The 26081-nt window shown below is 52.1% G+C and overlaps 8 protein-coding genes across 8 annotated transcripts; 4 read left to right on the top strand and 4 right to left on the bottom strand.

Moving 5' to 3' along the window:
* Nucleotides 1-2421: 2421 nt before the first annotated feature.
* On the top strand, nt 2422-4186 carry CGCS363_v003550 (Efflux pump rdc3; the record flags this gene model as incomplete). Its single annotated transcript, XM_036635399.1, has 5 exons — nt 2422-2687; nt 2740-2746; nt 2799-3248; nt 3304-3882; nt 3938-4186. 5 exons carry the CDS (start codon nt 2422-2424, stop codon nt 4184-4186), a joined length of 1551 nt encoding a protein of 516 aa, XP_036500192.1.
* A 349-nt stretch (nt 4187-4535) lies between these two features.
* On the bottom strand, nt 4536-7075 carry CGCS363_v003549 (uncharacterized protein; the record flags this gene model as incomplete). Its single annotated transcript, XM_036635398.1, has 8 exons — nt 4536-4932; nt 5059-5312; nt 5369-5788; nt 5836-6125; nt 6176-6619; nt 6857-6872; nt 6936-6959; nt 7010-7075. 8 exons carry the CDS (start codon nt 7073-7075, stop codon nt 4536-4538), a joined length of 1911 nt encoding a protein of 636 aa, XP_036499290.1.
* A 458-nt stretch (nt 7076-7533) lies between these two features.
* Nucleotides 7534-9027, top strand: CGCS363_v003548 (uncharacterized protein; the record flags this gene model as incomplete). Its single annotated transcript, XM_036635397.1, has 8 exons — nt 7534-7574; nt 7636-7823; nt 7875-7987; nt 8040-8156; nt 8215-8287; nt 8340-8443; nt 8509-8786; nt 8862-9027. 8 exons carry the CDS (start codon nt 7534-7536, stop codon nt 9025-9027), a joined length of 1080 nt encoding a protein of 359 aa, XP_036499289.1.
* A 911-nt stretch (nt 9028-9938) lies between these two features.
* On the bottom strand, nt 9939-11540 carry apdF-7 (Aspyridones efflux protein apdF; the record flags this gene model as incomplete). Its single annotated transcript, XM_036635396.1, has 3 exons — nt 9939-10686; nt 10770-11145; nt 11321-11540. 3 exons carry the CDS (start codon nt 11538-11540, stop codon nt 9939-9941), a joined length of 1344 nt encoding a protein of 447 aa, XP_036499282.1.
* Nucleotides 11541-12942: 1402 nt separating this feature from the next.
* On the top strand, nt 12943-13773 carry CGCS363_v003546 (uncharacterized protein; the record flags this gene model as incomplete). Its single annotated transcript, XM_036635395.1, has 1 exon — nt 12943-13773. One exon carries the CDS (start codon nt 12943-12945, stop codon nt 13771-13773), a length of 831 nt encoding a protein of 276 aa, XP_036499281.1.
* Nucleotides 13774-17929: 4156 nt separating this feature from the next.
* Nucleotides 17930-20004, bottom strand: mobA (3-hydroxybenzoate 4-monooxygenase; the record flags this gene model as incomplete). Its single annotated transcript, XM_036635394.1, has 6 exons — nt 17930-18360; nt 18634-18969; nt 19045-19599; nt 19655-19774; nt 19825-19890; nt 19950-20004. 6 exons carry the CDS (start codon nt 20002-20004, stop codon nt 17930-17932), a joined length of 1563 nt encoding a protein of 520 aa, XP_036499284.1.
* Nucleotides 20005-21873: 1869 nt separating this feature from the next.
* On the top strand, nt 21874-23917 carry DIT1-1 (Spore wall maturation protein DIT1; the record flags this gene model as incomplete). Its single annotated transcript, XM_036635393.1, has 3 exons — nt 21874-22282; nt 22345-23380; nt 23446-23917. The coding sequence occupies 3 exons, from the start codon at nt 21874-21876 to the stop codon at nt 23915-23917; spliced, it is 1917 nt and encodes a 638-aa protein (XP_036499283.1).
* A 799-nt stretch (nt 23918-24716) lies between these two features.
* On the bottom strand, nt 24717-26052 carry atA-1 (6-methylsalicylic acid decarboxylase atA; the record flags this gene model as incomplete). The annotated part of the gene is made up of 2 exons (XM_036635392.1): nt 24717-25252; nt 25308-26052. The coding sequence occupies 2 exons, from the start codon at nt 26050-26052 to the stop codon at nt 24717-24719; spliced, it is 1281 nt and encodes a 426-aa protein (XP_036499286.1).
* Between the last annotated feature and the right edge of the window lie 29 nt (nt 26053-26081).

The following is a 26081-nucleotide window of genomic DNA, read 5'->3' as shown; positions in this document are numbered from 1 at the left end:
CAGACTGGGGATTGAAAGACGTTCCGGAACAGTTTGTCCCCGTACTTAGCCTCAATCAATCATGTAGTTAGATGTCATTCTACCCATGATATTTGATGTATTCTTCAGAGACACACTCTTGGGAGAACCGGGTTTTGCCGTTGCCCATTTTCATTTGGCTATCGGTCGCAAATGTGTTGAAGGTGATGCAACATGATCAGTCGTAGTTGTAAAAGCCGGGTTATTCCTTTGACCCAGCGACACAAGTGACGTGGTCAGTATCGGGCGGTGTTTCTGAGATGCGAACTTGTATTACGAAAGAACTAATGGCAGGCAATGGTTGTGAATCTCATGCTCTGACTTGAGCGTCACTGTAATGAAGGCTCAAGTGTGGCCTGACCAGTGGACTCCGTGAACAACACAACGCAACAAACTCACAAAGACACTTATGCTATCAAGTTAGAGAATTTTTCCAAAATAGTTATTTGCGAAACCGATGGTTGATACGTGAGACTGTTACTTCTTCATTGCTTGACGCGAGATGATCTACAATGAAGTTGCAGATCACTTTACGTTGACCAAAGCTTGGCCTAAGAAAAATCTTTCGGGCATATTTTATTAGCCGTTCATGCCCCGCCGAGAATGTCACACAATGGTTTGGTCAGAGAAACGAAGAATTCTTGGCCCGAATCCGAAAAATACAAGCCCGGCAGGCCTGGTGGAGCCGCGATAAATCAAGCTCTGCCAGCGCCGGTCGCTGTTCCGCCAAGATATGAGCCGGCAAGTTGCGAAATTCTGTTACCGCCCCGGACTTAGGGATTCAAGACTCTTGATTGAATGTTTGCGCCTCACGGGGATTGTGTGAGTTCCGGGGAGGTGACATTGCAGGTGTGGCTGATGTTTTATTGACGGCTCAAGACTTCCGCGTATTCGCTAATCCCTTCTCGCATCTAGAACAGCTGGGAGGCCTTATCGAGTATCAACAGCGACTGATCAGCAGTAGGCTGTGAGCTAGCGCCATGTTTGTTGGCGACGCTAGAATTTTCTCTGACAATGGGCCAATCCCACGTCCCATGGCAATCCCGGGGTCACTCGCTGTCGCTTTCTTTCCCATCAAGGAGTCATGAACCGGGATTCACCAGCGGGTTCTTGCAACTGTCCGGCGCTGCGGCAAGACCCGCGGCTCTCGACTCTTGGGCGGGTTACGCCAATTTCAAAGACCTGGACCTTATTTCCCCGCAGGGGCCCAGTAAGCGGGAGCGCCATCCTCCGGCGCAAGTTATGCAACCTCCGGCTCGATTTATGCAAGCGTCGGGTCCAGATGACCCCATTATCGCGGACGTCTAGAAGTTTAGGAAGAGTCTTAGCGCGATTTGGGGTTAGTGATATCGAAATGCGACCAGTCGCATGGCTCACTGTCTTAAAATTTCGAGCGTACAGCATGCAGTTTCTCGGAGCTGGCTGAGAGGCTTATGTGAGCTAAAGCTTGCTATGCGCACTCATCCATACGGACTGGTTCTATGGGCGCACGAGTTGTCACCGGCCGGTGTTCAAGCTTAAGACGATGCTGTGACCACTCCACGTGTGTAATATGCGCATGTTAAGTTGACGCAGCATTCGTAATTCGTATCACGACTCTGTGTCTCTATGACGATACGACGTAAATCGTGAATGCGAAAATCAAGGGGCCCAGAGCAATGGTTCTCCGGATTTATGAAGCGTTGCAATGCCCGAAGATCTGGCCCGATCACGAAAGGGGTGGCTCATCTGATGGACTTTTGACAGCAAACACGATGCTTGGGCCAGGCGCTTTTTGACATCAATCAGATTTTTCTTTTGCGAGGACGGGGCCTCAAACATGAGTCGAATGGCATGTTGGCGCGCCATCTGGAAATAGGGACCAAGCAGAATTCCGTCCCAAAAGATGGCCAAACTCCGTGTCTTGCCATGTCAACGCCGCGTCTCTCATCAAATGGTTCCAAGCCGTCAAGCCATCAAGCGGGATAGACCCCTGTCACCGTTTGATCTGATCCAATCGCGTGCGAGCTCGCCTTCGCATTCCCTGGGTTTCTCGGTTTCGGTTTCTTTTTGCAATGGGTGGATCGAGCCTAGTCCTTGCGCAGCGCAGCGGAGCAAAACCAGGCGAACGGGAAGGGCGCAAGGGCCTGGGATCTGCACAATTTTGTGCACCGGAGTGGTTCCCCCCTTGTTGTTACCCGTGGCGCGCCTGCGTGCTCGTTTCTCTCCCGTGATAGATATAATGTTACGTTTCCCCTTTGCTGAAAGTTCTTGAATTTGATTGAGGCTCGTGCCAAGCGCTTCTATTCGACGACGACACTCGAACTCTCGAACAACAGCTTAAAAAGAAACTCGCCCTATAACTTACACCAAGCGCACACTCCCACTTACTAGAGTCTCAATTTCTCAAGTCAACCCGGCAGTATGGCGGAACGAAGGCCTTCGGACTCTGTGCCGAGAGATGTGGACGTGGAGAAGGGAATCAGCCCCAACGCCTCCGACCTCGAGGGCGCAACTATCAGGCCCGAATCTGGCCGCGAAGCCGCATTAAATCCTGACGATGCGCCGAAAGAGAACGATCCCAATATCGTCGACTGGGACGGCCCCGACGACCCTCAAAACCCGCAAAACTGGCCCGCGAGTCAGAAGTGGATGAATATTGCCGTCATTTCTATCTTGACGCTTGTAACGTTAGTTGATCCTCTCTAATATGCTTTGAGTCACCCCTGCTAACAGCTTTAGACCACTTGTAAGCAACTCTGCATAGGCAAATCATGTTCAGTAACTGACCTTGTTCCCAGGGCTCTTCAATGTTTGCGCCCGGCATTCCCAAGATCATGGTAGAATTCCACGAGACATCATCCATGACAGCCACCTTCGTTGTTTCCGTCTACATTCTCGGTTTTGCCTTCGGTCCCCTTATGGTCGCCCCTCTCAGCGAAGTCTACGGCCGCAGACTCCTCTACAACTGGGGTAACGTCCTTTTCACCGTCTTCACCGTTGGAGCCGCTCTCGCCAAGAACATGCCTATGCTCATGGCATTCCGATTTCTCATGGGTCTGGCTGGATCCGTGCCTATCACTATTGGTAGCGGTAGTATCGCAGACATCATGCCCATCGAGCAGAGAGGCCGCGCAATGTCGGCATGGGCTATGGGACCTCTTCTTGGACCTTGCATCGGGCCTGTTGCTGGCGGATATCTGATCAAGGCAGCTGGCTGGAGATGGATTTACTGGCTCGTGGTCATTGTGGTATGTCATGATTATAGACCGTGGAAGTTGACTCTCAGTTCTAACGCATTTATAGGGCGGCGTTTTTATCCCTCTCTCCTGGTTCCTGATGAAGGAAACCTTCGCGCCTGTTCTTCTTGAGCAAAAGACTAAGCGTCTGCGCAAGGAGACTGGCAACGAGAACCTTCGCAGCAAGCTTGAGACTGAGGCCAAGGTTTCCGACAAGTTCAAGTTTGCCATCATCCGCCCTCTGAAGCTTCTTTTCGCCACTCCAATCGTCACTCTCATGGCTCTCTACGTTGCTGTTACCTACGGTATTTTGTACCTTCTCATCACGACGTTCTCTTTCGTCTTCAAGGACTACTACGGATTCGACGAGGGAACTGTCGGCTTGACTTTCCTTCCTGCTGGTATCGGTATGATTATCGGTGTCGGAACTTTTGGCACTCTCACCGACTACATCGTCAAGAGAAACAAGGACAAGGGCCTGCCTCACCGACCCGAAATTCGTCTGAGTCCTGCTATGGCCATGCCTTGTGGTGTTGTCCTCCCAATCGGTCTCTTCCTCTATGGCTGGACTGTCGAGAAGCATGTCCACTTCATTGTGCCCATGCTGGGTGTCGTGATCTTTGCCGCTGGTCTTATGGGTGTCATGGTATGTATCCCACCTCCCGTTACTCTATGGATGCGTTGCTAACAACAAGCCATAGACTTGCGTTCAGAACTACCTCCTTGACGCATATCCTCGCTACGCAGCCTCTGTCACCGCCGCGCTGGCTGTTCTTCGATCCTTGGCTGGAGCCCTTCTCCCTCTTGGTGGTCTGGAGATGTACAACGCCCTTGGTCTCGGCTGGGGAAACAGTCTTTTGGGTTTCATCGCTCTCGGCCTCGTCCCCATTCCTCTTCTCTTCTATCTCTTCGGCGAGCGCATCAGAAACAAGTTCAAGCCCAACTTGTAAAGTTTTGAAGCATAGATAGCATGTCGATATTTCATGGCGTTGTCGTTTGGTTCAGCATTAGAGCATGACTTGCATTAGATGGATGGCATGAGACGAAAGCGGCTACGGCCAGCAATTGTTTGTAATTATTTGATGGGCGAAAACTGCTGTGGTAACTGCCCTGGGTTATGAACACCCATGGTTACATTTACTGTACATATTTGAATGACGTATGGAATCGAATCGTGGGGTACCACTAGTATCAGACATCATGGTCACTATTGGTTTCATGGTGACTCCCGGTGTGGCCTGCTGAAGATTGTGAGCCTTTCTTCTCCATGTCAAATACTGGGATCCACCAGTTCCCACGTCATTGAAATGCGTCCTCGTTTAGTAGACCCAAAAAGTGCTGCTGTTCACGGTACCAATTGCCCAACCCAAACCCGTCCGTATCGAAACTCTCATTGTCATGCCGTAAAGTCTCAAGACTGCGAGCGTCGGGAACGTCGATATCAAGCAGAGACTCAAGTGAATGTTGGTTCATGCTACCATCCAAGCCGCCCGTCTTTGACTCAATATGAAGGCGTGCAGCCCTGCAGAGGAGTTCGTAGATCCGGTGTGGATGAGTTGAGCAATCAGAGGCTTGATCCTCCGGCTGAAGCGACCTGGCAAACCGATCAAGAACGGCAAGATCTGCGTCATCGGCGGTCCGCACCGCATGGAGAAACAGGACACTGAATGAAACGAATGGCATATTCAGAATAGCCCTATCAAGTCAGCACGAGAATCAGGTTATGCTTCCTTTAACTAGTTGTGCCGCCAGATCTGACAAACCAGCTAAAACAGCCAGAGGCAAGAGTGGAGAGAGATGTCAAGAACATTGAAATACATACCAGCTAATGTACTTATTCACAATTTGGGGATCACTCTTGCAGTTACGGATGCTCGTCATGCACTGATGGTGGATCTCGAGAGCTAGGCGAGCGACTGCGACGCATTCATCGGAGGCGCCGCTTGGAGAGCTTCCAACCGAGGGTATCGCTCTGAGGATCAGCGTGAGGAGAGATGTATGACAGACCAAATGGCACTGCAAATACAAAACACGCAAAGGGTCTTCATTGTCATCCGGGTCGCGGTTGTTGGCATTCTGGAACGAAACATTAGCAACATTCATTCTTCGTTGCATGGTTCACGCCAACCAACCTCCATATCCACATGAACATCTCGTATCATCTCCCGCAGTTGTGTTGCAAGCACCTCGGCGTCGTGCCCCCTCTCGAGGACGGGCCGCGACAAGCCATGTGGGCTGTAAAGTTGTTCATAGGCCTTGCCTTGAATCCTGGCCAATCTGATACTTCTCGGCTGGCTGTCTGGGGCAAATGAGAATGATATATCGACATCACGAAGGTTGGGGGGCCGATCGAGCTGCAAAGACAACCCCTTGTCGAGCGAGTACACAGACCAGAAGAGACTCTCTTGAGTGTCACTCGACGCAAATGACCTGTCCGGAGCTCTCCTTCGTGGACTGGGCCGATGGTATCCCAGGGTCTGGCACAGACTTGCGGCGGATGAGATGAGAGACCAAGCTATAGTTGCTTTGGCGTTTTCCATAGCGTCATAGGCCTGCCATAGTCAGTCGGTCATTTAATACTCGTATGATCAGAACCTACTGCTAGTGTCAATGCAGCAACTGCATCCATAGATGCTGGTAGTAAGAGTGGGAGTCTTGCGACCGCGTCATGGAGGTTCTTGCGGCACATTAGCCAGTGCTCCCTGTAGTCATTGAGTCCGGTAGTGATAAGATGCTCGGCAAATATGTAGGTAAGATAGCCGTTGGCCAAGACGAAGTCGATCTCAGTATAGTTGTCGATCGCAAAGTACATCTTTCTGCATACTTCTGCGAAGTACTCTGTCGGCAGCACTCTTGATATTCGAGCGATGCGGAAGAAATGCTCACGCGCTGCTTAGATGTGAGAAAAATATCACGAGAACAGCGGATAAAGACGTTACCTCTGACCCAACGCAAAATCTCGAGGACATCTTTGACAGGAGGCATTTGAGGATCTTCAATGCGCCCTCCTTTGAGAACATTTTTATCTCGTGAACGGTGGTTTCCATCGGGCGACGGATCCTCCAGCGTACGTGTGAGATCAGTCAAGGATGAGACGACTTCAGATGTCTCCGGGCTTGACCCATCCGAAGTGACTGTCCCGTCTTCTAAAACAGACTTTAGAAGGTCAATAACATGGGCTGAGTGGTCGAATGAGGACACATTGGTGACGTTGGTGTCTCGTGTGATTAGGGGCGGGGCCGAAGCTTCAGCATCACTGCTGGTAAGAGCATTCGGGGCTGATTTTGGAACCTGTGCTGAATCGAGATTCTGTAGTATCAACTTGATACCATCAATGCCTTTGGCGATGTCATCAATCTTCTTCTCGCTGGAATCATGAGAGACTGGTTGTCAGTAAATGCTTGTCCAAGACTACGTGCAGCTATGCCATTGCATTCATCTGTGAAAACCTGGAGGACCGGCCTAATAACCAGCAAACGCCAGTCTTGTTCTTGGATCCGTATGTACTACTTACTACTGAGCTGAAATCAACACTCTTTGCTTGGGTGTCGATGTGTTGGATGCAACTGCACTGTGGGTGCAGTTGACTTTTGCCACCACGCAGTTTGAGCATGGCGAACCTCTGTCGCAGCCAATCTAATCGTTCCCAGTATCAGCCATTTTCACAGCCTTTTCATCAAGTCAATCGAGAAGACATACCTTTCTTGAACGGCACTGGTCACACTAACTCCTCCGTCAGCTTCCACTCCTTGACGGCGTTGTCGTCAGCTTACTGATCGTCGGGCGATGGCCGGGCGAGATCTCGTCCTCTTGTCAGACTCAATTCCGCGGTTCTCCATGATGATTGACGCCGTACATGCAAATTGACCAAACGTTTTGGCCGTTGTGAACGGCACTCGACAGAAGTCATGTTGGTCATGAGATGACTAATGGTGAAGCCTGGGTACTCCCAGGTTGCTGACGCATCTCGGACAATTACCAAAGTTCCAGTCCGCAGTCGCGCCGTCAGTACGCCCACGCAACCAGCGGAAACGCGCGCATCCCCGGTCGGGACCTAGGGACTGTAAATCGATTTTGATTGGTTCCCGTGTAAGTCATCGGAGTCTGGTATCTGATTACTCTTTTCATCACAAAAGTGCCTGTGTTAGATCAGCAGAATCATCAAGGAATAAGGTGAGCGTTTGCATCATGCCACGAACCATGATAATTATAAGTATGAGCAAAGAGAAGCTCAGGGAAGTCTCTTGCTTGTCATCTCAACCCGAATCATCACACAAGTCAAGGAGTCTCCGACATCATGAACCACAACATTCTTATCACTGGCGCTGCCGGGTACATGTACGCAGGATGAATCCTGATAATCCCCACAGCATTCAGTGACTGACATCTACGATCACAGCGGCGGCTCCGTCCTCGCAGACTTTCTAGAGCGCACGAGCGGCCCTATCAACAAGGCAAACATCTTTGCTGTTGTCCGAACGGAGGAGCAAGCCCAGAAACTGCATGCGGCAAAACTCGGCGTCAACGTGGTCCAATTTGATCTGGCCGATCACCAAGCCGTTACAGAAGCAGTTGTCGAGAACAAAAGTATGTTGCATTCACTACCATGCCGCACTAGTACGACTAATGATGTCCTAGTCGATCTCGTGATTCATACCGCTGGTGTCATCAACCATCAACCCCTGTCGAACCTCATGAAGGGACTTGGCGAGCTTCGTGCGACGACCGGCAAGGATGTATACTTCGTTCACGTAGGTTGTGATGTTTCCGAACTCCTCAGCAAATCACTCATCATTTTTGCAGACTTCGGTAGCGACCCTTTTCACCGAAGATGGTGGCTGGTCTGCTGGCGAGGTCAAGGATACCGATGGTCTTTACGAAAAGGAGAAGGAGATCGGGGGCCCAAACCATGCGCGACTGGTAAGATGCATTTAACATTCAGACCCTCTACTTGCGCTAATACTTCTTTTCCATGTAGTCCAACATCCTGGTCATGGATCAAGCTGAAGCATTCGGCGTGACTCCCTTCATCATCCCGGTGCCCCTCGTTTGTGAGTTAAATACAGTCGAAAGAAACTTAAGCATCATACTGACGATATCAAGATGGTCGAGGCACTGGCAAAGGCAGAAAACTGTCCGTCAATATTCCGGCCATGGTCAGAGCTAGCAAACGGCTAAGGATTGTACACAAATTCGACAAAGATGCAGTAAGTGGCTACAAATTTTCCGCGACTCCTTTTTGCCAACTTGCTCACCAGTTGCAATTACCCAGCGTCAACTTGCAATACATATCCAGGATTTGGCAGAGCTTTACAGGCTCCTAACGGAGAACATCCTCCTTGGAAAGCCCATTCCGAGCGGTCATGAGGGCTACTACTTTGCCACAGTGCACCGAGTTCCCTGGTGGAATGTCATGGATCGAATTGCCCTGGCCATGCATGCACGCGGGCTCGTCGATGAACCCACGACCAAAGTCTGGCCCAGCTACGACGTGGCGGCTGACACTCTTGGATTTCCGCGACTGTATATCCGGGCTATGGGAACCTCGAAGTAAGCAACATCTTGACTGCACATATGCTGTGCCGTTTCCGCTGCATTGGAAGCATTTGCTGACCTTTGGAATAGCGGAGAACTTGTGGCTGTCAACGGGTACAAGCTTGGATGGCAACCCAAGTGGACTCAGGAGATGTTTCTGGAGTCCATTGATGATGAAGTCCAGGATGTTTTGGAACTTGAAACTGCTCAAACTTCTTCTCTTTTCACAACTCTTTTGCCGTCGTCCGGTATCTAGGACTTTTGCCATGGGACTAAGAAGGTCTGGAAATGAGCTCCTGACTTGGTGGAGCTGGGAACACTATCGCTACTGCTAGTCAATCATTCACTCACTCAGTCTAATCTGCAAATTGATTCTCTTTTTTTCTTTTCCATGAATCATACTTAGCGTCGTACAAATCTTATCTACTACCCAGGGTAACAAAGCTGGGGATCTCTGAGGCTCATTACAGCCCTTAGAGTCACCACACGTCTTCGCATGAAGCCAAGCAGAACTCTTAGAAGACATCGAGCTCTTACTTCTAGAATACTGCTTGGGCATTTCTACTAGAATTGGCGTTACCTGAGGTCGCTGTCGAGCAGAAACGGAAGACGAAAGGTTGCCATAGTTTTATCAGCCTCAGCAACTCGACTCCGGCCACAGCATCTCAACAAGCTTGAGATTCTCCGCCCTGATGGTCTAGCGGTATGATTCTCCCTTAGGGTTGTTCTCAACAATTCATTCTGGGAGAGGTCCCAGGTTCGATCCCTGGTTAGGGCCCAACTCCTTTTGCCCTCCCCCACATCGGCTCATGTGGACCTGAGGCTCACTTTTTGCATCTTGTTGACCCGTCGAAGGTGGAGGCAACAGTAGCATACAGCTCTAGCGAGGCTTTAGGCAGGGTATGTAGTCGTACTGATTGGTCTGGTAGCACGTAGTGAAACATAGATAGCCTGTGTAAAGAAGCCTTTTACCAGTGGCAAAGCATGAGCAAACATTTTGAGCCCTGACACATACAAGCGACGTAAGAATTTGTTTCGCCGCAATCATTATTCAATTAAGAGCGTTGCTTCGTCAAGCATTAAGTGGTGAGTAGTCTATCTAGTCTAGTCTATAAGTCATGTCAGGGTCGTGTGCCATAAGGCAGTCTAAAGTCTAAGTCTAGGGTATCAAAGTCTATGATTCAACCTCCAACCCTTCGCCATGCCCCTCGAACATGCGATCATTACGCTTCCTAGCGCGAGGCATACTCCAGCCCATATCCAGGCGCTTGAGTATCCAAATGTGCGCACCAATGCCCCTCCCACCGGAGAACCGAGGAGGAGAGCGACCGACATGACGGAATACGCCATGCCCAGTCTAGTACCAATGAAGTTTCGGTCTGAGGTGATCTGTGTGAAGGTCGCAGGTTGCAGCGAGAAGAAGCTGCCACTGCTGAACCCGTAGAACACGACAACCACGATCAGACCGGTTGCATTGCTGACAGCCATCAGGCAGAACGCCGAGATGGACAAAATTAGCACAGCCACTACCAACATGTTCATCGTCCCGATCCGTGACGCGAATAAGTTGGGAATGGTCCTGCCGAGGATGGACGCACCGTTCAGAATTGAGAGCAGATACGTGGCGACGCGCGGCGACGCGGTCTCGGTTGCCAGAGCGTACTTCTGGACATAGACGAACGGCGTGTACATGCCTAAAAAGACCAGACAGCAGGCGCACACAAAGAGCAGGTAAGGGACGTCTCTGAAGGCGGACCTGTCGATCCAGGCGCGCCGTTGCGCCGAGGCTTTGGGCGTGTGCATGCTCACGATCGAAATCGCCAGCGTCGTTAAAGCGATCAACGCCATGGTGCGCACAGTCCAGCGAAACCCGATCGCGGGTTCAAGCGACCGGAACATGATGGGGAGGACCAGGCTGTGATGCGAGAAAGTCAAAGTTAGCCCTATCCGGTGGGATACTTTCGTTTGTGTTTATTGACGATGTTCCGGAAGACTTACCCGCCCACGCCGCTCCCCGCAGCCGCGATGCCTGTCGCAACAGGCAATTTTGTCGAAAACCATGGGGAAAGAACAGCAACTCCCAGAACTGCGAGGCTGCCCATTCCGACACCAACACAGAGTCCTTGAGAGAGGAGAAGTTGCCAGAGGTTGCTGCTGAGACTCTGGCAGATGGAGCCAACGACAATGAGCAGGGATCCCACCCAAAGGAGCTGGCGCGCATAGCCCAGGTCAAAAACAGGGCCGGCAATGAAACCCAAAAACACCATTAGGAAGCTCTGCAAGGAGCCGATTGTGGAAATAGCAAATGGACTGTTGTCCCGCAGGAGGTCATCCTCATAGTAAGCCTGGAAGGTTCCGAAGCTTGCAACGAGGCCTGTCATCGCGCGTTCAGTCAGCCTCGGCTCGGTTCGGCACTTGCAATCAAGCTAAACATTCACACCACTATGCAACTGCTCTTGCACGTTGAGCAGTTGCGGATACGGGGGGTGACGTTGCAACGGCCTTGCGTTGCATCGAAGGGGATCGCTGAGTCCGAGGTTGCAGCTTACCCCATGTGTTGAAATAAATGAAAAACGACCCAAGAACCTGCAGCCACGCTTTCAAGCCACCGTTCGGAGGGTCCGCTATCTTGGGCTTGGCAGGAGTTATTTGTGGCGCTGATAGCTCGTCGATAGCATTTTCCTCGTCGATCTCGGAGAGGAAGTTCGGGCTGTCCTGGTCGGTGTCGTCGGGCCCTGTGGGCTTTTCCTTGTCCGAGGTAAATATCATGCTCCGGTCGGGATACCGTCGCATCGACGTGCTGGTGTCGATAGATTGCGTTTCCGTCGGATCGCCCCCTCTGGTTCCCTCCTCAAGGCTGTGCCGTGCCTCTCCAACCTCTATCCCACGCGCGCCTGTTCCGCTGTGACTACGGATATGCCTTTACACGTCGATCCGAGTAATGCGAGGGCCAGGGATGTTGTCGTGATTGATTGGATGACGTCTCAATCCGGTCGGGTGCGATACCTTTTGGGAAACTGCAAAATACAGAGGCTAAACTCAAAGAAAAAGGTTTCGGATAGGCCAGGACAGGCTAAACGATCGCCCGTGCAGATTGGATGGTGTGCAGATGTAGAAGGTCGCAGTGGCCTTTCAGCTCTCAATACAGGTCACTCATTTCACGTTACGAAGAGATTCGGGCTGGCAATCACTGGGTTGATGAAGCCTCAGAGGGCAGGTCCCATTGCAAATTCCTTCGATTAGTCTCGGTATTCAGGAGTGCCACCGGCGTTGAGGCATTTGAGCGCTCGTCGATACCTCGGACAAGTGGAGTGGCTCTTTGATAGCGATTGTGGTTAGGTTACACTCCGTTGCGTTGACAGCGTCCGCCCCCCTTTTTTTTCCCCGCTTATGCAAAAACATGAAAAAAAGCCAATTTTACGCTGTGACGCGCATTTCTCTGCATCGCACGCAAAACGCGTCAAAGTCATCACCAACACCTCAATTGCCGTCAATCACTATAGTCCCAGTAGTATTCAAACGTATAACTACACGATAGAGACATAAGGTGTGTATTTCATGCTTCCGTAGCAGTCAATCTACCCATCGAGGCATTGCCAACCCAGCTAGTCACCTCATCCCCATACCATTCGACCAACAAAAGGTCTATTTTCGTCATGAGAGATCAAGATGACATTTGCTGAGGAACAGAAGAAGAGACCTGCTGTATGACTTTATATATCTACTCAGCATACGGTTTGTATGGCTCTGAGTAATATATAAGCATACCAAGGGGCTTGATACGGTTCTTCAGAGCAAATGCTTTGGCAGTCAACAGGATTAATGACTCTCCTGATAGCTCAGCTTGTTCACGATATTGAGCAAGAGTCTACTGCTGTATAGATTGTGCCCTGTTACTTACAGTTTGCCGCTGGTCAGTACATGTCCGTGGTTTATTATATCAGATACATCGAGAAAGACGCCGGGCGACGACGACGATACAATGGCGCCCAGAATATCGAATCTACAGCTATCGACGATCGCGATGATACTGCCATTCGAAGACCAAAAGACCCACGAGCTGGCAAGTATCGTTGGCTGTACCGAACGAACGATTCGACGACATAGATCACGACGTAATATCACTGGCGAAGTGCAGAGATATAAGAGGTGCCGCCAGAGTCGACAAAAGATGGAAATATGGCATCGTACAGAGCTTCTTGAACTACTGCAGTACCGCAGCGATCTATCTCTTGAAGAGATGCAAGATTTCCTATTTGAAGCCTTCGAGATCCAGATCAGTCGTTCTGCAATCAGTCGACAGTTAAACTCAGCTGGCTGGACGAACAAGAAGTCCAAGATTATTGCTGCTCAGCGAAGTGACGAACTACGATACGAGTACTTGTACCGTATACGACGATATCGCCCCGACCAGCTGGTATTCGTCGACGAATCCGGCGTCAATAAGGATACTGGGATACGGAGGACTGGATGGGCGCCGAAAGGGCTTGCTGCGTTTCGAACTGCAGAGATTGATCGGTTTCAGAACTCTCGCGTACAGATCCTGCCAGCCCTCACGTTGAGCGGTATCCTACACTTGACTACGTATTATGGTACGACTGACGGCGATGGGTTCTTTCGTTGGCTACAGGAGTGCCTTATCCCGAAATGTGGGCGTTTTCCAGAGCCAAACTCTGTCATCGTTATGGATAACCTCTCCTGCCATCGTATACCTGAAATCGAGGGTTTATGCCGGGTATCAGGTGTCCATCTCGAGTTTCTGCCTCCGTATTCACCAGACTTCAACCCCATCGAAGAGTACTTCGGCGATCTAAAGCGATACATCAGGAAGACGTATTCGAAGTGGAACAACGATGAGAATGACACTCGGGATTTCATGGAATATCTACGTGACTGCGCTATGGAGATTGGGTATCGTCTACCCCAGATCGAGGGCCATTTCCGCCATTCGTTCGTCAACTTTGATGGGACAGAGCATATATTTGACGATATCGAACTATAAAAGGGAGGATTTGCTGCCAATATTGAACATCAGCAAGCAATCCAAATTTTCATCGTGCGTTCGCGCGCAATAGATCTTAATCGTGTCGTCATATGATGGTCAATCATCAAATCCATGATTGTAGCCAACAAGATTGCCAAAAGGTTAGCCACAAGCGCACCAGAACACAAAAAATATACCGTCGTCCATTGTTTTCGTCGGTAGCTACGTATACATATCAATTTTGCCTGTATAACGGCTGAAACGCGTTGTTGATGCTTGTGACGATGATTTGTGATGATGACACGTCATCACGATCAGAGACTTCAACCATAGTCAGAGACTTCAACTGCCCCTAACCAGTATCGGGATGGACCGAAGTGTATTGTTTGCAGATCCAAAATAACAGTAATTCTATTGCTTTTATACGTATAGAGCGGCAGTGTTGAATCTACGGCTATGGGTAGACTTTTCCGTGGTTGAACACGTCATGCAAAAAAATCGCGCATACAGTCAAACTTCACACCACTCTTGCTGTATCACTCTTCTTCGTTATCCTCCTCCGAGTAATACGTCTCTGTTGACGACGTATCACTCGAGATTTCAATCTGATTGTCCTCATCGCCTTGCTCGATTTCGTCTTGTTCGATCTGTAACTGCGTGGGCAGCATCTGCGACGCTGACAGCAGTGGTGACGAAACGAAACCAAAGAGTTCCGAAACGCCTACAAAGTTAGCCATATTCGACAGTAAACAGCTCTATATACACTCACCACGTCGACCAACTTCAACTGGCGTACCACGGATCTCTTGCTCGATGGATTGACGTGGCACTAGGGCGTCGATATGTCGGGATGACCCCAACTCGCCTGAAACTAGCGCCGCAGAGTTTTCAACTGGCGCCGCCGCCGTCCCTCCTGGCAATCCAGCGTATATTCTTGTATAAACATCTCCTTCTGACTCTCGATGGTTTGAATGAAGTTCAGAGTGAGATACCACGTCGGAGAGGGCGTCAGACTGCCCTCCGTAGTAGGCGCTGTTGTCTATGAAGGATTTGATCGAGTTCCTGACATCTTCGGTAAGATCTTGAGTAAAACCCTGTTCAGTAAACCAAATATCTGGTAACTTGCGAATTGCCCGCAAGCTACTGTCTACTGATCGCAGTTTCTGTAGCTTCTTTCTGAACCCTTCGTCGACGTTATATCGCTTGCCGCGGACGGATATAAACCACTTGATGAAGCTGGCCACTTGATCTAGAGCTTTTCGAGGCGAATCCGGTACCACTGGCGAGGACGAACGAATCGGGAGTGCGATACTTGGTTGACGAGTGCTTGGAAGGTTCAATGGCGGAAGAGTTGGCAACGAATACTGTGAGATGTTCGCATATGGCCAATATGCCGGCGGCGGCGGCGCCGGCGGCGGCAGCTGTACGTATGGGTTAGGATATTGAAGATGACGATCTGGCGCCCCCGCGTTGCCGTATATATTGACGATGGCGTTGCTGTTGGCGTTGGTTAGGCCAGATCTTGACCCTGATGATGGAAGTGCGGCATTTTCAGCCTTCTCTTCCGTCATCACTGTCGTCTCCTGGTTATCATCAACCTCCACGATATTCTTACTTCTCTTGCCCTGGCGTTTCTGATCCTCTATAAACTGGTCGTGAAGAATCTCACCAAGCAGTTCTTTAGGTGGTTCCATATTGTCAACGCCAGCCTGTCCAGTCATAATAGCCTTCGCCCACTTCTCTATATGGTGAGATTTGATCTTGTAGTGCTTCTGGCCTAGTATATAGCACCAGTTGAACTTCTCGTCGCCCGAACTATTCTTACATCTCTGGTACTCTGGGCAGATGTGCGTACGGAGAAGTTGTCTGTGCATACCCTCCTTCCGACGCTCGACGTTTGCAGGATCGTTAGCCTCACGATCGATCGCCTCTTGCATGCCGGCTGAAACGCCTGCTCGGCCACCTTTTCGAGGCGTTCGTACGCCAGTCACTATACCACCAGAGATTGGTACGGCGCTGTATTGCCACTTGACGGTGAGGTGGACTTCACCCCTCTCTTCAGCTTGTTCAAGAGAGGGGACAATATCAACCCATGGAATACTTGGCCAAGTGACCCCTCCAGTAGACGGATAGACCCGAGTGAAGATTGGTGTTGGTTTAGATGCGTTGGTGGGCTTCCTCCAAGCAACGACAACAGCGATATTGGCCTTCTTCACAATATACGAGTGAGCCACTTCTGCCTCAAGTTGGGCGCCGCTGTCTGCCTCCCAGTCTCTACTATTCGCATCTAATACAGGAGCAATACTGAATCTGTTATACGCGATGCTCTCGATGGTTAGATCGAGAACAGGTAAACCGTTACCCTTGAGCGCTGGGCCACGGGTAACCTGGATTTGTAGCAGAGTTGGTTCCTCGTTACCCATATCGTCCTCCTCTTCAAATACATCGTGGAACGACATAAACGTATCATCAGCGCTATGGCGAGGGGCCGTAGGCGTATCGTCCGCAAATCGAGTGGTTTGACGAGGGGTTGGGTTAACTGGGGTCGAGTCTGGTCGAAACGGTGGCATCGACGAAGGCAGAGTACTTCGGAGCCGGATCGTATGCGGCGGATCCTTCTTTCGCTTCCTCTGCGTTGTCGTTGCTTTTTGGCGAGAGGACGCTTTTGGAGCTCTTCGTGATGACGGAGGGGCTATAAGTACACGCTTTCTTCGCGATGTAGACTCAGCCGCCACCAAATCATTAGTCTCGGGTCCAGCCTCGGCGACGATAACCTCCTCGGCGGCCTCCTCGGCGGCCTCTTCGGCGGCGGCAGCCCGGCGAGCCCTCTCGGCGGGCGTAACGATCCTGATCGACGGCGAGGCAGAGCGTTGAGGAGGATCTCTGGCGGCGTCCTGTGCCAGTTGTTGTATACGTCGTTGTTTCCGCGTACCGTTGGCGATGGGTGACGGACGATGCCCAGAAGGGTCATCATCCGCCTGCCGAGCCGCGCGGCGGCGTTTAGGAGGCATCACGATGCCCTCAGATAATGAGATTCAATAGAAATAGATCAATTGAAGCCATCAGAATAGGTCAATTGCCGTACTACGAATATCTACGTGGCGTTGGGCAAATTTTCATGTATATACAGGGATTATGCGTGCGTAATTTCGGCAAAAAGGGGGGGCGGACGCTGTCAACGCAACGGAGTGTACATTGGGCGGTGAATGAAGAAATGGTCTGCTCGGCCTGCTTTCGGGCATGCTCCGTAGCCTGGTGGCGGGGGTGTAGGTTTTTATTTCTATGTTTTGTTCGTTCCGAGCATCGTTCCGACATCCAACGTGATTCCGAGCCTGTGTGTCATCATCAATGCTCTTCTTCCCGTATAGGGTAAAAACAGGCATTGTCCGCCGTGTCTTCGTTGTCTCATCAGGGACCCAATGCTGGGGGCTCTGTTGAAAATTTCTTCCAAGGAATGGCGCGACAACCTACGGGGATTTTCAAGTCTATTCCTCCAAACATGCAAATCATTACGGAAGCGCCCGACACTTGTTTAGTTACTGCATATGAGATGTAGAGCGTGTGTGATGACGTATGAATCCCAGTTCATCCCACCCGGAGTCATCCCACTTCCCTTGCCATCCTATGTTTGTTGCACTTTAATTCCGCAGTGACGGAACGGAACGTGGAGGTCTCGGGTGCCGGGCGAAATGCCGGATGGCAGAAACTCTGTGCCTTTCGGGCAAGCCAAAGGCACATGTTGGCTGCGGTTGGCTACGAATACAGCCAGCCCGCAGTAGCTTGTAGATTAGGTTGCAGATTCTGTGTTAAAGAATCGGCTCTTATCGCCGTTATCGTAAATACTACGCGTATCAAGCTCGGACTTCGGTCTTGGCTCCCCTGACAATCAAACGGCGATCCAGTCGGGCAGGTGATTGAAATTGCAGCCGCGCCCTACAACGGGTTCTGTATGCAAACGCCTGACTCTTACACTGGTGAGGATTGACAATATAGGACCCGGAAGAGCTTAGATCACCGCGAAGGCTCCAATTGGCTGAAATGCTGATCATACAAGATATCTCTCTACCGTCTAATGATACAATCCAATGATTGTTATGCTTTTGTGGTTCAACGCTCCCTTTCCCTGGCCTTTCTAAAAACAAACATGTTGACACAAACAAACAATGCCCCCCTTTTACTGGGTCAGGTAGACAAGATACTCCTTCCAGCCTTCGCCCTGGCCGACATAGCCAATGTACATGTCTGGCCTGACGACAACGACGAACTCGTCATCTTCGCCCACCCACTCAGCCGAAAAAACTGATGAAGAGTCTTCGGGGTCCGTCGTCGTACGAGGCTCCGCCTTGTGGGGGATGACCCTGAAGAATCTGGCCACATCCTTGAGACCATTTGCTGGGGCAGCTCCGCTGGCCTCCTGTCGTCCGATCTTCAACACCAGGTGCTTGCCATACTTGCCAGCGACAAGCTCATACAGACGCTTCGGCTCTTGTTCGGACGATGAGGGTGTCAGGTAGACGTCCGGGCAGCGCCGTCCAGCGGTCCAGAAGCCCGCCGTGGTGCCCTCGACAAGGGGCGAACCGGTGCCGTCGTAAGATACGCCCATGCCTAAAGAGAAAAATTAGCCGAAAACTCTTTTCGCTCGGTTTCGGAAACGTGGAGCCCCAGCAGAGCGCGGAACATCCGCACACGCGCTTGTGCTTGGTGAGCCAGGGCGCACAGCATTCTGGAAGCGCGGTTTCCCCGTTTTCTCTGTGACCGATCTCCCCTTTTCTGGGGGCCAACGCAGAACAGAGTTTGGGGAAGCAGGATGAGCGCCAGCCCTGGGGGCCGCGGACGTCACGCTACGGATACTTGCTTAACCATAGGGAAAAAGCTTACCTGTGATGTACCCGGCGTTCTTTTCGATTGTGGAGACGTACTGCTTTGCAGTGTGGACGGTGTCTCTGACCAGGGCCGCTGCAACGTCGATGACGCCCTGGGCCACGGTGCGTCGCTCGATGTCGTAACTCTTGATCAACTTATCGACGGAAGCTTGGCTGAGCTTGTCGTTTGTGAGAACCTCGGCGAGTCTCCACGCCAGAGCGAACGAGTCAGCCACACCGGTGTTGAGGCCCTGGCCGCCGTTCACCGAGTGAACATGGGCAGCGTCACCTGCCAGAATGATGCGCCCGTCGCCGCTCTTGGAGACAAAGGTTCCTGCGATACGCTCCTTGACTATATTGACGTGTCAGCGAGTCCGAAACCGAAAGTCTCTTGCGTTGCTTTGGGGGCCACGAGGAGCGCGCTTACCATCAAACGTGCTGAACCACTCCGTCTTCTTGAAGTCCACCCGGTGAGGTGCCATGTGCTCCCTGATGGAGTTCTCCGCCTTCTCTTGCGTAATCTCACCGTCCAGCAGGATGTAGAAGCGCGCCATGTTGCGCTCTCTGGGAATCCATGAGACTCTGCTCTGGCCGTTGAGCTGGAAGGTGATGATCTCGGAGCAAACAGGGAAGTCAGTGTCGATGAATGTGTCCAAAACGGCCCAGATCATCTCTGGCTTGGTCCCGGTGAAGCTGATGTCGAGCGCATTGCGGACGGTGGAGCGCGCACCATCGGCTCCCACCGCATACTTGCTGCGGATCGTGCGACCCTTGCTGGTGGTAACGGTAACACCTGCCTTGTCCTCCGCAATGGTCGAAACGGTCTCGCCGTAAGAGATCTTGGCCTTGAGCTTCTGCGCAAGAGCCTGCTCAATGACGGGCTGGCCGAGCATCAAGAAGTTCTTGCGATAGCAGTGCTCGAGGCCAGTCCACCAGTGGCTTTGGCGGGACTTGAAGTCGCCCTCAGCGAAGGTTGAACTTGCTGCATCACGGTAAGCATATGGACTCCGTTTGCGCAAGTCTTGGTGATTTCTTACTGTTGCAGGTAATTCCCTCAGGAAGAAGATCGTCGAGGATGCCAACAACCTCGAGAACCTGCTGGGTGCGCGCGTTCATCGCATCGGCTCTGCCGAGCTCCAGAGGACCTTCCTTTGCATCTTGATTTCGTCAGCTGTGCGCGCTCAGACATTGAGACGCATTTACTCACCAATGATGCAGACGGAAACGCCCAACGACTCAGCCAGGTATCCAGTGAGAAGACCCGTCGGTCCACCTGAACATCAAAATTAGAGATGATGCCCGCATAGCAGCTCGGAGCCGAGCAAGGCTTACCGCCGACAATGGTCAAGTCGACCAGAGTCTCTTCTTCGCGAGGAATGGAACCCATTGTTGCAGTGAGTGGTGTATGTGAGATTCCAGTGTGTGTTGTGTTGTGCAAAGACAAGGGATGGGCAGAGGAAGGAGTGAGGAAGTGGAGGTGTTTCTTGAGCCGAAAAGGTGAAGTAAGCTGCAGATGTGATATCTTCAAACTTGGTGTAAGTCGTTTGATATGACTTTTGTTGCGGCAAGATGTTCCCGAGTACGAGATCTCGCAAATCCAAGAGAAGAAAAAAGATCCGGGTCGGACGACTGCCGATTGCTAAGCCGATCAGATCAGAGGCGGAGATGTCGTCTTACGTGGTTGCAGATATTGTCCGATGGGAGGCGCACTAGATATCTGACAATGGGGGCTGAGACTGACACGGGGGTCCAGATCCGGGATGACAGTCGATGACGCCGAAAGCAGCTCCGTACATGTGCCGAGCACGGTGAGTCCGACGCTGGGCGAGTATCGCGATAATCATCTGATATCGGAGCGCGCCGGGGATGTTCCTGACATGGAATCGCATGCTACGTATTTGCTACGCACACGCAGCGAGTGGACGAAGTGTGGATGCACTCCGCAAAACGCCCAGACGTTGAGGCACGTCTTAGAACAACGACCTGACAAACTTGAATGCTCTTCCGACGATCTCAATGTGACATGCCACGACATGCCAATGTTGCAGCGCAGTGGCCCTCCCCGGCAATCTGGCTAGACCTGCCCTTGTAAGGAATCATCGCCGTCGCTATCCGGGCGTCTCCATGTCTTTCCGGACCGCGTCGCCCGGGGGTATTGGCCGATCGGGTAAGGCGTCTTTCGATTACTCGGGGGACCTTGTCTCCACAGCCGCGGGAGGATCCTGCCGCCACGGAATCTGGGCCATGTTTGCCCATGCTCGACCACATCTGCCGCGGCATCCATGGGTCGTCACTTAGTGGCGCCGTGGCTCGATTCTTTTTTGGGGTGGATTCAGGGCCCGGAGATGGACCCCCTCGCTCTCCACACACCTTCAGCCTGCTTGTGTTTTCTTATTAGTCCTAACGGTGGCTTTAACCAGGGTTTATCCACCTTCCTTGACGTCTCCCGCGCGGCTGCGACTGAGATCTTGGAAATCCAGCCAATCTTCTCCTTTGGGCCGCCTATGATGATGTTCCACACCCACGTGTGGGTCGCGGAACTGGCTGTCAAACCTGGCCCAAGCCCAGCTCACACACGCGGTGCATAACACTTTCCTGATCCTGCTGGGCCCGGGCAATACAGTGGGGTGGCAACCCTGACTCGATCGACGATTAGGATGGTGCCTGTAAAGAAGAAAAAATTGTCAATGCATGGGACGACAAGGCTGGAAGTATTTTGATCCCGTAGTTGTTTCCCTGGTTGGCTGGTACAGAACTAGTCTCCTATCGAACACCCTGTGGCGACATATCGAACAACCATGGAAACGAAAAGAGTGGACTTCGGGACAGGAGGAGTGGACAGCCACATTCGGGATATGCCCATTACGGAGACAGGAGCGACGGATGGCCAGATGTGACCTGATGCAGCTCTGCGGGCAGTGCCGTAGCTCCTTGCTGTAACCCCTTCCTTGCGATCATCATCTCCGAGAGTGGTATTTTGCATATGCAGCTTTGCGTAGACCAACGCCCAAGGCAGGTGCAATATAAGCCGGTTCTTCTTCCCGAGCATTCGGAATCAACTCCCCTCTAATCCAGGCTCAATTTGAGTTAAGAACAAGCTGCACCTTCCAGCCCTACTGAACTCTCTTTTGATTGTTAGCTCCTTCTCTTGTCCAGGCCCTCCCCTACCTCAGTCTTTCTATCTAAGAGACAAGCAACTCCCACTGCATCTTCACACACTCATCTATCCATACCTACACACATCCATCCACACAACATGCCTTCTGCCATAGAAGTGCCGCCTCGACAGCCCTCTCCGGAGGTTAAGCTGCTCTCCAAGGTTGACTCTCAGATCATGGACGAAGAAGCTCTCACCACCGCCGCCGGCATCTTGGACATCATCTGCCGCTATCGTCTGAAGCGTGCTAGCACAGATGAGCTCGAGGGCAGGCTAGGCTTCCTCTCCCAGATCTACAGGAAAGTCAAGTCCCAGAGCGAGATTCGCATGTGCCTTCCTGCCTTCCCCTTCAAGTCACCCAACACAAGAGACAAGGTCCTCAGCCGTCTGCCTGATAAGGCGGATGAGTTCGCCCTTGCCAACCTCAACGGTCTCTGCTCAGCCATCAAGGACTACTACGAGCCCGGCGCAAAGCTCACTATCATCTCCGACGGACTTGTATATAACGGTACGCTAGCCTAACACTTTGATTCTGCTGCTTTCGACGCGACTAACAAAATTCTATAACAGACCTTCTTGGTGTCCAAGACAAGGAAGTCTGGGCGTACGGAGAGACTCTTCGTGGCATTGCCGCTGAGCAGCGCTTGACCAACATCCAGTTCTCTCGTCTCCAGGACCTCGTCCACCTCCCTAACCTCCCCAACAAGCTCGAGGAGATCACATACGTCGCCAACGCTACCAACTTCCGCCGGGCCCTCCTTAACACCTTCGGCAGAGCCGACTACGACCCCTCCAACGAGATCTCCAAGAACGAGGACACCTGCCTGACATATCGCGGATACATCAAGTTCCTCGAGACCGATTTGCGCCATGTCTACCCCGTCGGCGAGGACCGCTCCAAGACCAAGTTCAAGACCGGCATCGAGTACATCTCCAAGCAGATGCTTCAGCGCGGTGACGCCTTTGCGCGTGCTGTGCGCGAGAACTTCCGCGACCACATCCGTCTCTCCATCCACCCCTCCGTGGGCGAGACCAAGATCCCCATCAGCCCCTTGCCGACTACCACCTACTACACCACCCCCTGGCACTGCTCCATCGCCTTCAGCGTCAGCGGCGCCATCACCACTGGCCCCCGATCAGAGTTCGAGAACGACCCCAAGTACGAGCTCGTCTACGAGGACGGCAGACCCAGCTACTTCCGCGAGAAGAGCGACCTCTACAACTGGGACAAGGACGTCACCTTCGAGCCTATCTACCCCTGCGGCGTTGTTATCCGCCCGGCCGCCGGCCCCAAGAAGCTCTCCATCCACGACATCGACGCCAAGAAGGTCCGCGCCCTGTCCGAGGTCAACTCTCCCGTCATCATGCGCGGCTTCTCCAAGACCAAGGACCGCGACCTGTTCGTCAAGAAGTCTGAGGAGTTCGGAACGCCCCTCCCGTGGAAGTTTGGTCTTGTCCTCGAGGTCAAGGACCAGGGTGCCGATACCCGTGGTCTGAATAACGTTCTGTCAGCCGAGTGGATGCCCTTCCACTTCGATGGTCTGTTCAAGACCCACAAGGTGCCCCAAGAGGACGGAACTGAGAAGCTTCTTCCCAACCCTCCCAAGTAAGTCCACTTCCAGCGGCACAGCAGTGCAGATCCGATGATCCGGAGCTAACCCACTCCTGCAGGTTCCAGTTCTTCACCTCGGTCACGCCCTCACCGAAGGACACCGGCTTCACCCTCTTCACCCCCTCCCGCCTCGTCTTCCAGAACCTGCCTCCCCACCTGCCTCTCGAGAAGCTCTCCAAGCTCACCTGGAGCGTCCAGACCAGCTCCTTCGACGCCACCAAGATGACCGGTCTCCCTCTTGTCACCCCCCACCCCGAGACCGGTGAGGCCTGCATCCGCTACCACGAGCCCTGGCCTCAGTCCAAGACCACCTTCGATGCCACCTACGTGAACATCGAAGGCGTCAGCGAGGAGGAGAGCACCGAGATCTGCAACATCCTGGACTCCCTGTTGCACGACCGCAGGAACACGCTCTACTTCTCTTGGGAGGAGGGCGACCTGCTCGTCAGCGACAACGTCCTGGCGATGCACACCCGCAGTGACTTCAAGGCTGGTTCGCCGAGAGAGTTGTGGCGCATTCACTTCGACTAAGCGTTTGATTGCATTGGGTTGGAGCGAGTATTCTTGCATTGTACATAAAAGGTTGTAAAAGTTGCAGCATGGCTTTAGGATTCCCTCTCTGTTTTGTTTAGGTTGGCATAGGCATTTTCTGGTAGATTGAAACGAATCAAATCACTTCACAAGTATACTTTGCTCTTTCACAATGTGACATGAGTACTTTACGCATTTGAAAAGACTACTACTGGTTCATATTACTCCATAGGTACGGTACGGAGGTGGCAGTTAAGTAGTATCCGCACCTACGTAGGACCCCAAAGACGCCCCGTGCAAGGATCTCGCTAGGTGGCGCGATGTATACTGTGACTGTAGTTATCGTGGGGTGATAGAACAATTCATCCCACTTGTGTCAGAGCTATTAGCCAATAGAAAAGCTGAAATCATCATACCTTATCCGCCAACTATTAGCTGAGCCACAGTACAGCGTTGAGGCCTCGGCCGTATTGTGGCAGGGGGTGGTGTGTGAATACTTTTGGCTGAGACCTCTGCACTATGTCAGGATATCTTTGGTAACGACTTTGGCCAGCGTTCTAATGATCAGTGAACACACTTGTCAGATCAGTAAACAAACTCGTCGGGCGATTAGTACGAAACTCGCCAGATCAGTAAACAGTCCGACAAGTCAGCTAATAGTCATACCACAACTGGTTTCATAACTACGACAACAGCGGGTCTTACTACCGGCGCCACTTGGTCCAGAAATTCATGGGCTTTGTTGAGAATATCGCTGAATATAAGATACCAATCCCGTTAACACCTAGAAGCCAGCCAATCATAGTTGCGCCTTCGTTTCCAGCATCCGCCTGCCCTTCTCCAACTCTTGCGTCAAGTCGTACTTCCATATCCAGTCCATGCGGGTTGACAGGTTTTCGGCGATCCACTCCGGGTCATCCTTCAACTCCAAATCGTACAACTGTCCCTGCTCGCGGCTGTCCGTGACGAGGTTCTGCGACCTCTCCTTTCTTGTCTTGTTGTACACAGCAAACGCAGGCTCAATTTCTTCAGGGCTGGAGATCAAACTCAACAGGTTGCCCATGACGTACGCATCCTCAATCGCCATGCCGGCTCCGGAGCCCTTGTGGGGTGTTGAGGCGTGGGCGGCGTCGCCGAGGAGGCACACGCGTCCTTTGAAAAATGTGTGACTAGGCGGGTGGTCGAATAGGGCCCAGACATCGGGCTTTTGCATCATCTGGATGATCCGACGGGCTTGCTCGCTCCAGCCTTCGAAGTCGGCAAGCATTTCCTCCTTGTTGACTGACACGACCCAGTTGTCCGATTTCCAGTCGTCTTTACTGCGCATCGCAACCACTGAAATTTGGTTAACATCAACTGCTCTTTTAGAATGACTCTGTTGCAAACTTACCATTCATGTACTTGCCCTTGGCTACGGAAAAGGTCAAAATGTGCCCATGCCTTCCGCAGTACATCTGCGCGTTCCCGGCTAGCTCTTCACCAAGCAGCTCTTGAGCTTCCTCAATGGGAATGAGTCCTCGATAAGCGCACTTCCCAGAGAACACAGCCTTAGCAGCTGGGTCATCCTCTCCCAGCACGACGCTGCGCAACTTTGACTTGATGCCGTCACAAGCAATGACTGCATCGTGTCTCGCCGTCGTGCCGTCCTGGAACTTCAACAACACGCTCTTCCCATCGTCCTCATAGTCCACACAACGCTTGCCAAACTTGGCAATTCCGTCCGGCAGCAGCTTTACCAGCTCATCCAGAAAGTGAGCGCGGTGGATGCTCGTCTGCCCGCCGTCACACTCCAGGCGGTAGATCAGGTCGCCCTCCTGGTACTTGCCGTCGCAAGACTCGCCGTACCTGAAGTCGAACCACACGCCTTTGTGGTCCTCAGACTGGTTGTACGTTACCTGGGCTTCGAACGCGTCCCGAACGTGCGATGAGATCAGGGACATGGCCCTCAACGCGTTGGGCCCGAACGAGACGCCGGCTCCGATCTCTCCGAACTGCGGCGCCTGCTCGTACAGCGTCGTCGGGATCCGCTGGAGCAGGAGCTGGAGAGTCAGCGTCAGGCCGGCGATACCGCCTCCGACTACAGCGACATTAAAGTCCTTGTTCGGAGACAAGCAAAACTCCGGCGGCGGCGTCATCTTCGATACGTGTGGTTGAGAAGTGAGAG

This window comes from Colletotrichum siamense, assembly GCF_013390195.1.
Source record: "Colletotrichum siamense strain Cg363 chromosome Unknown KSG_Cg363_contig02, whole genome shotgun sequence".
Classification (NCBI taxonomy): domain Eukaryota; kingdom Fungi; phylum Ascomycota; class Sordariomycetes; order Glomerellales; family Glomerellaceae; genus Colletotrichum; species Colletotrichum siamense.
This window is presented reverse-complemented; position numbering and strand designations above follow the sequence as displayed.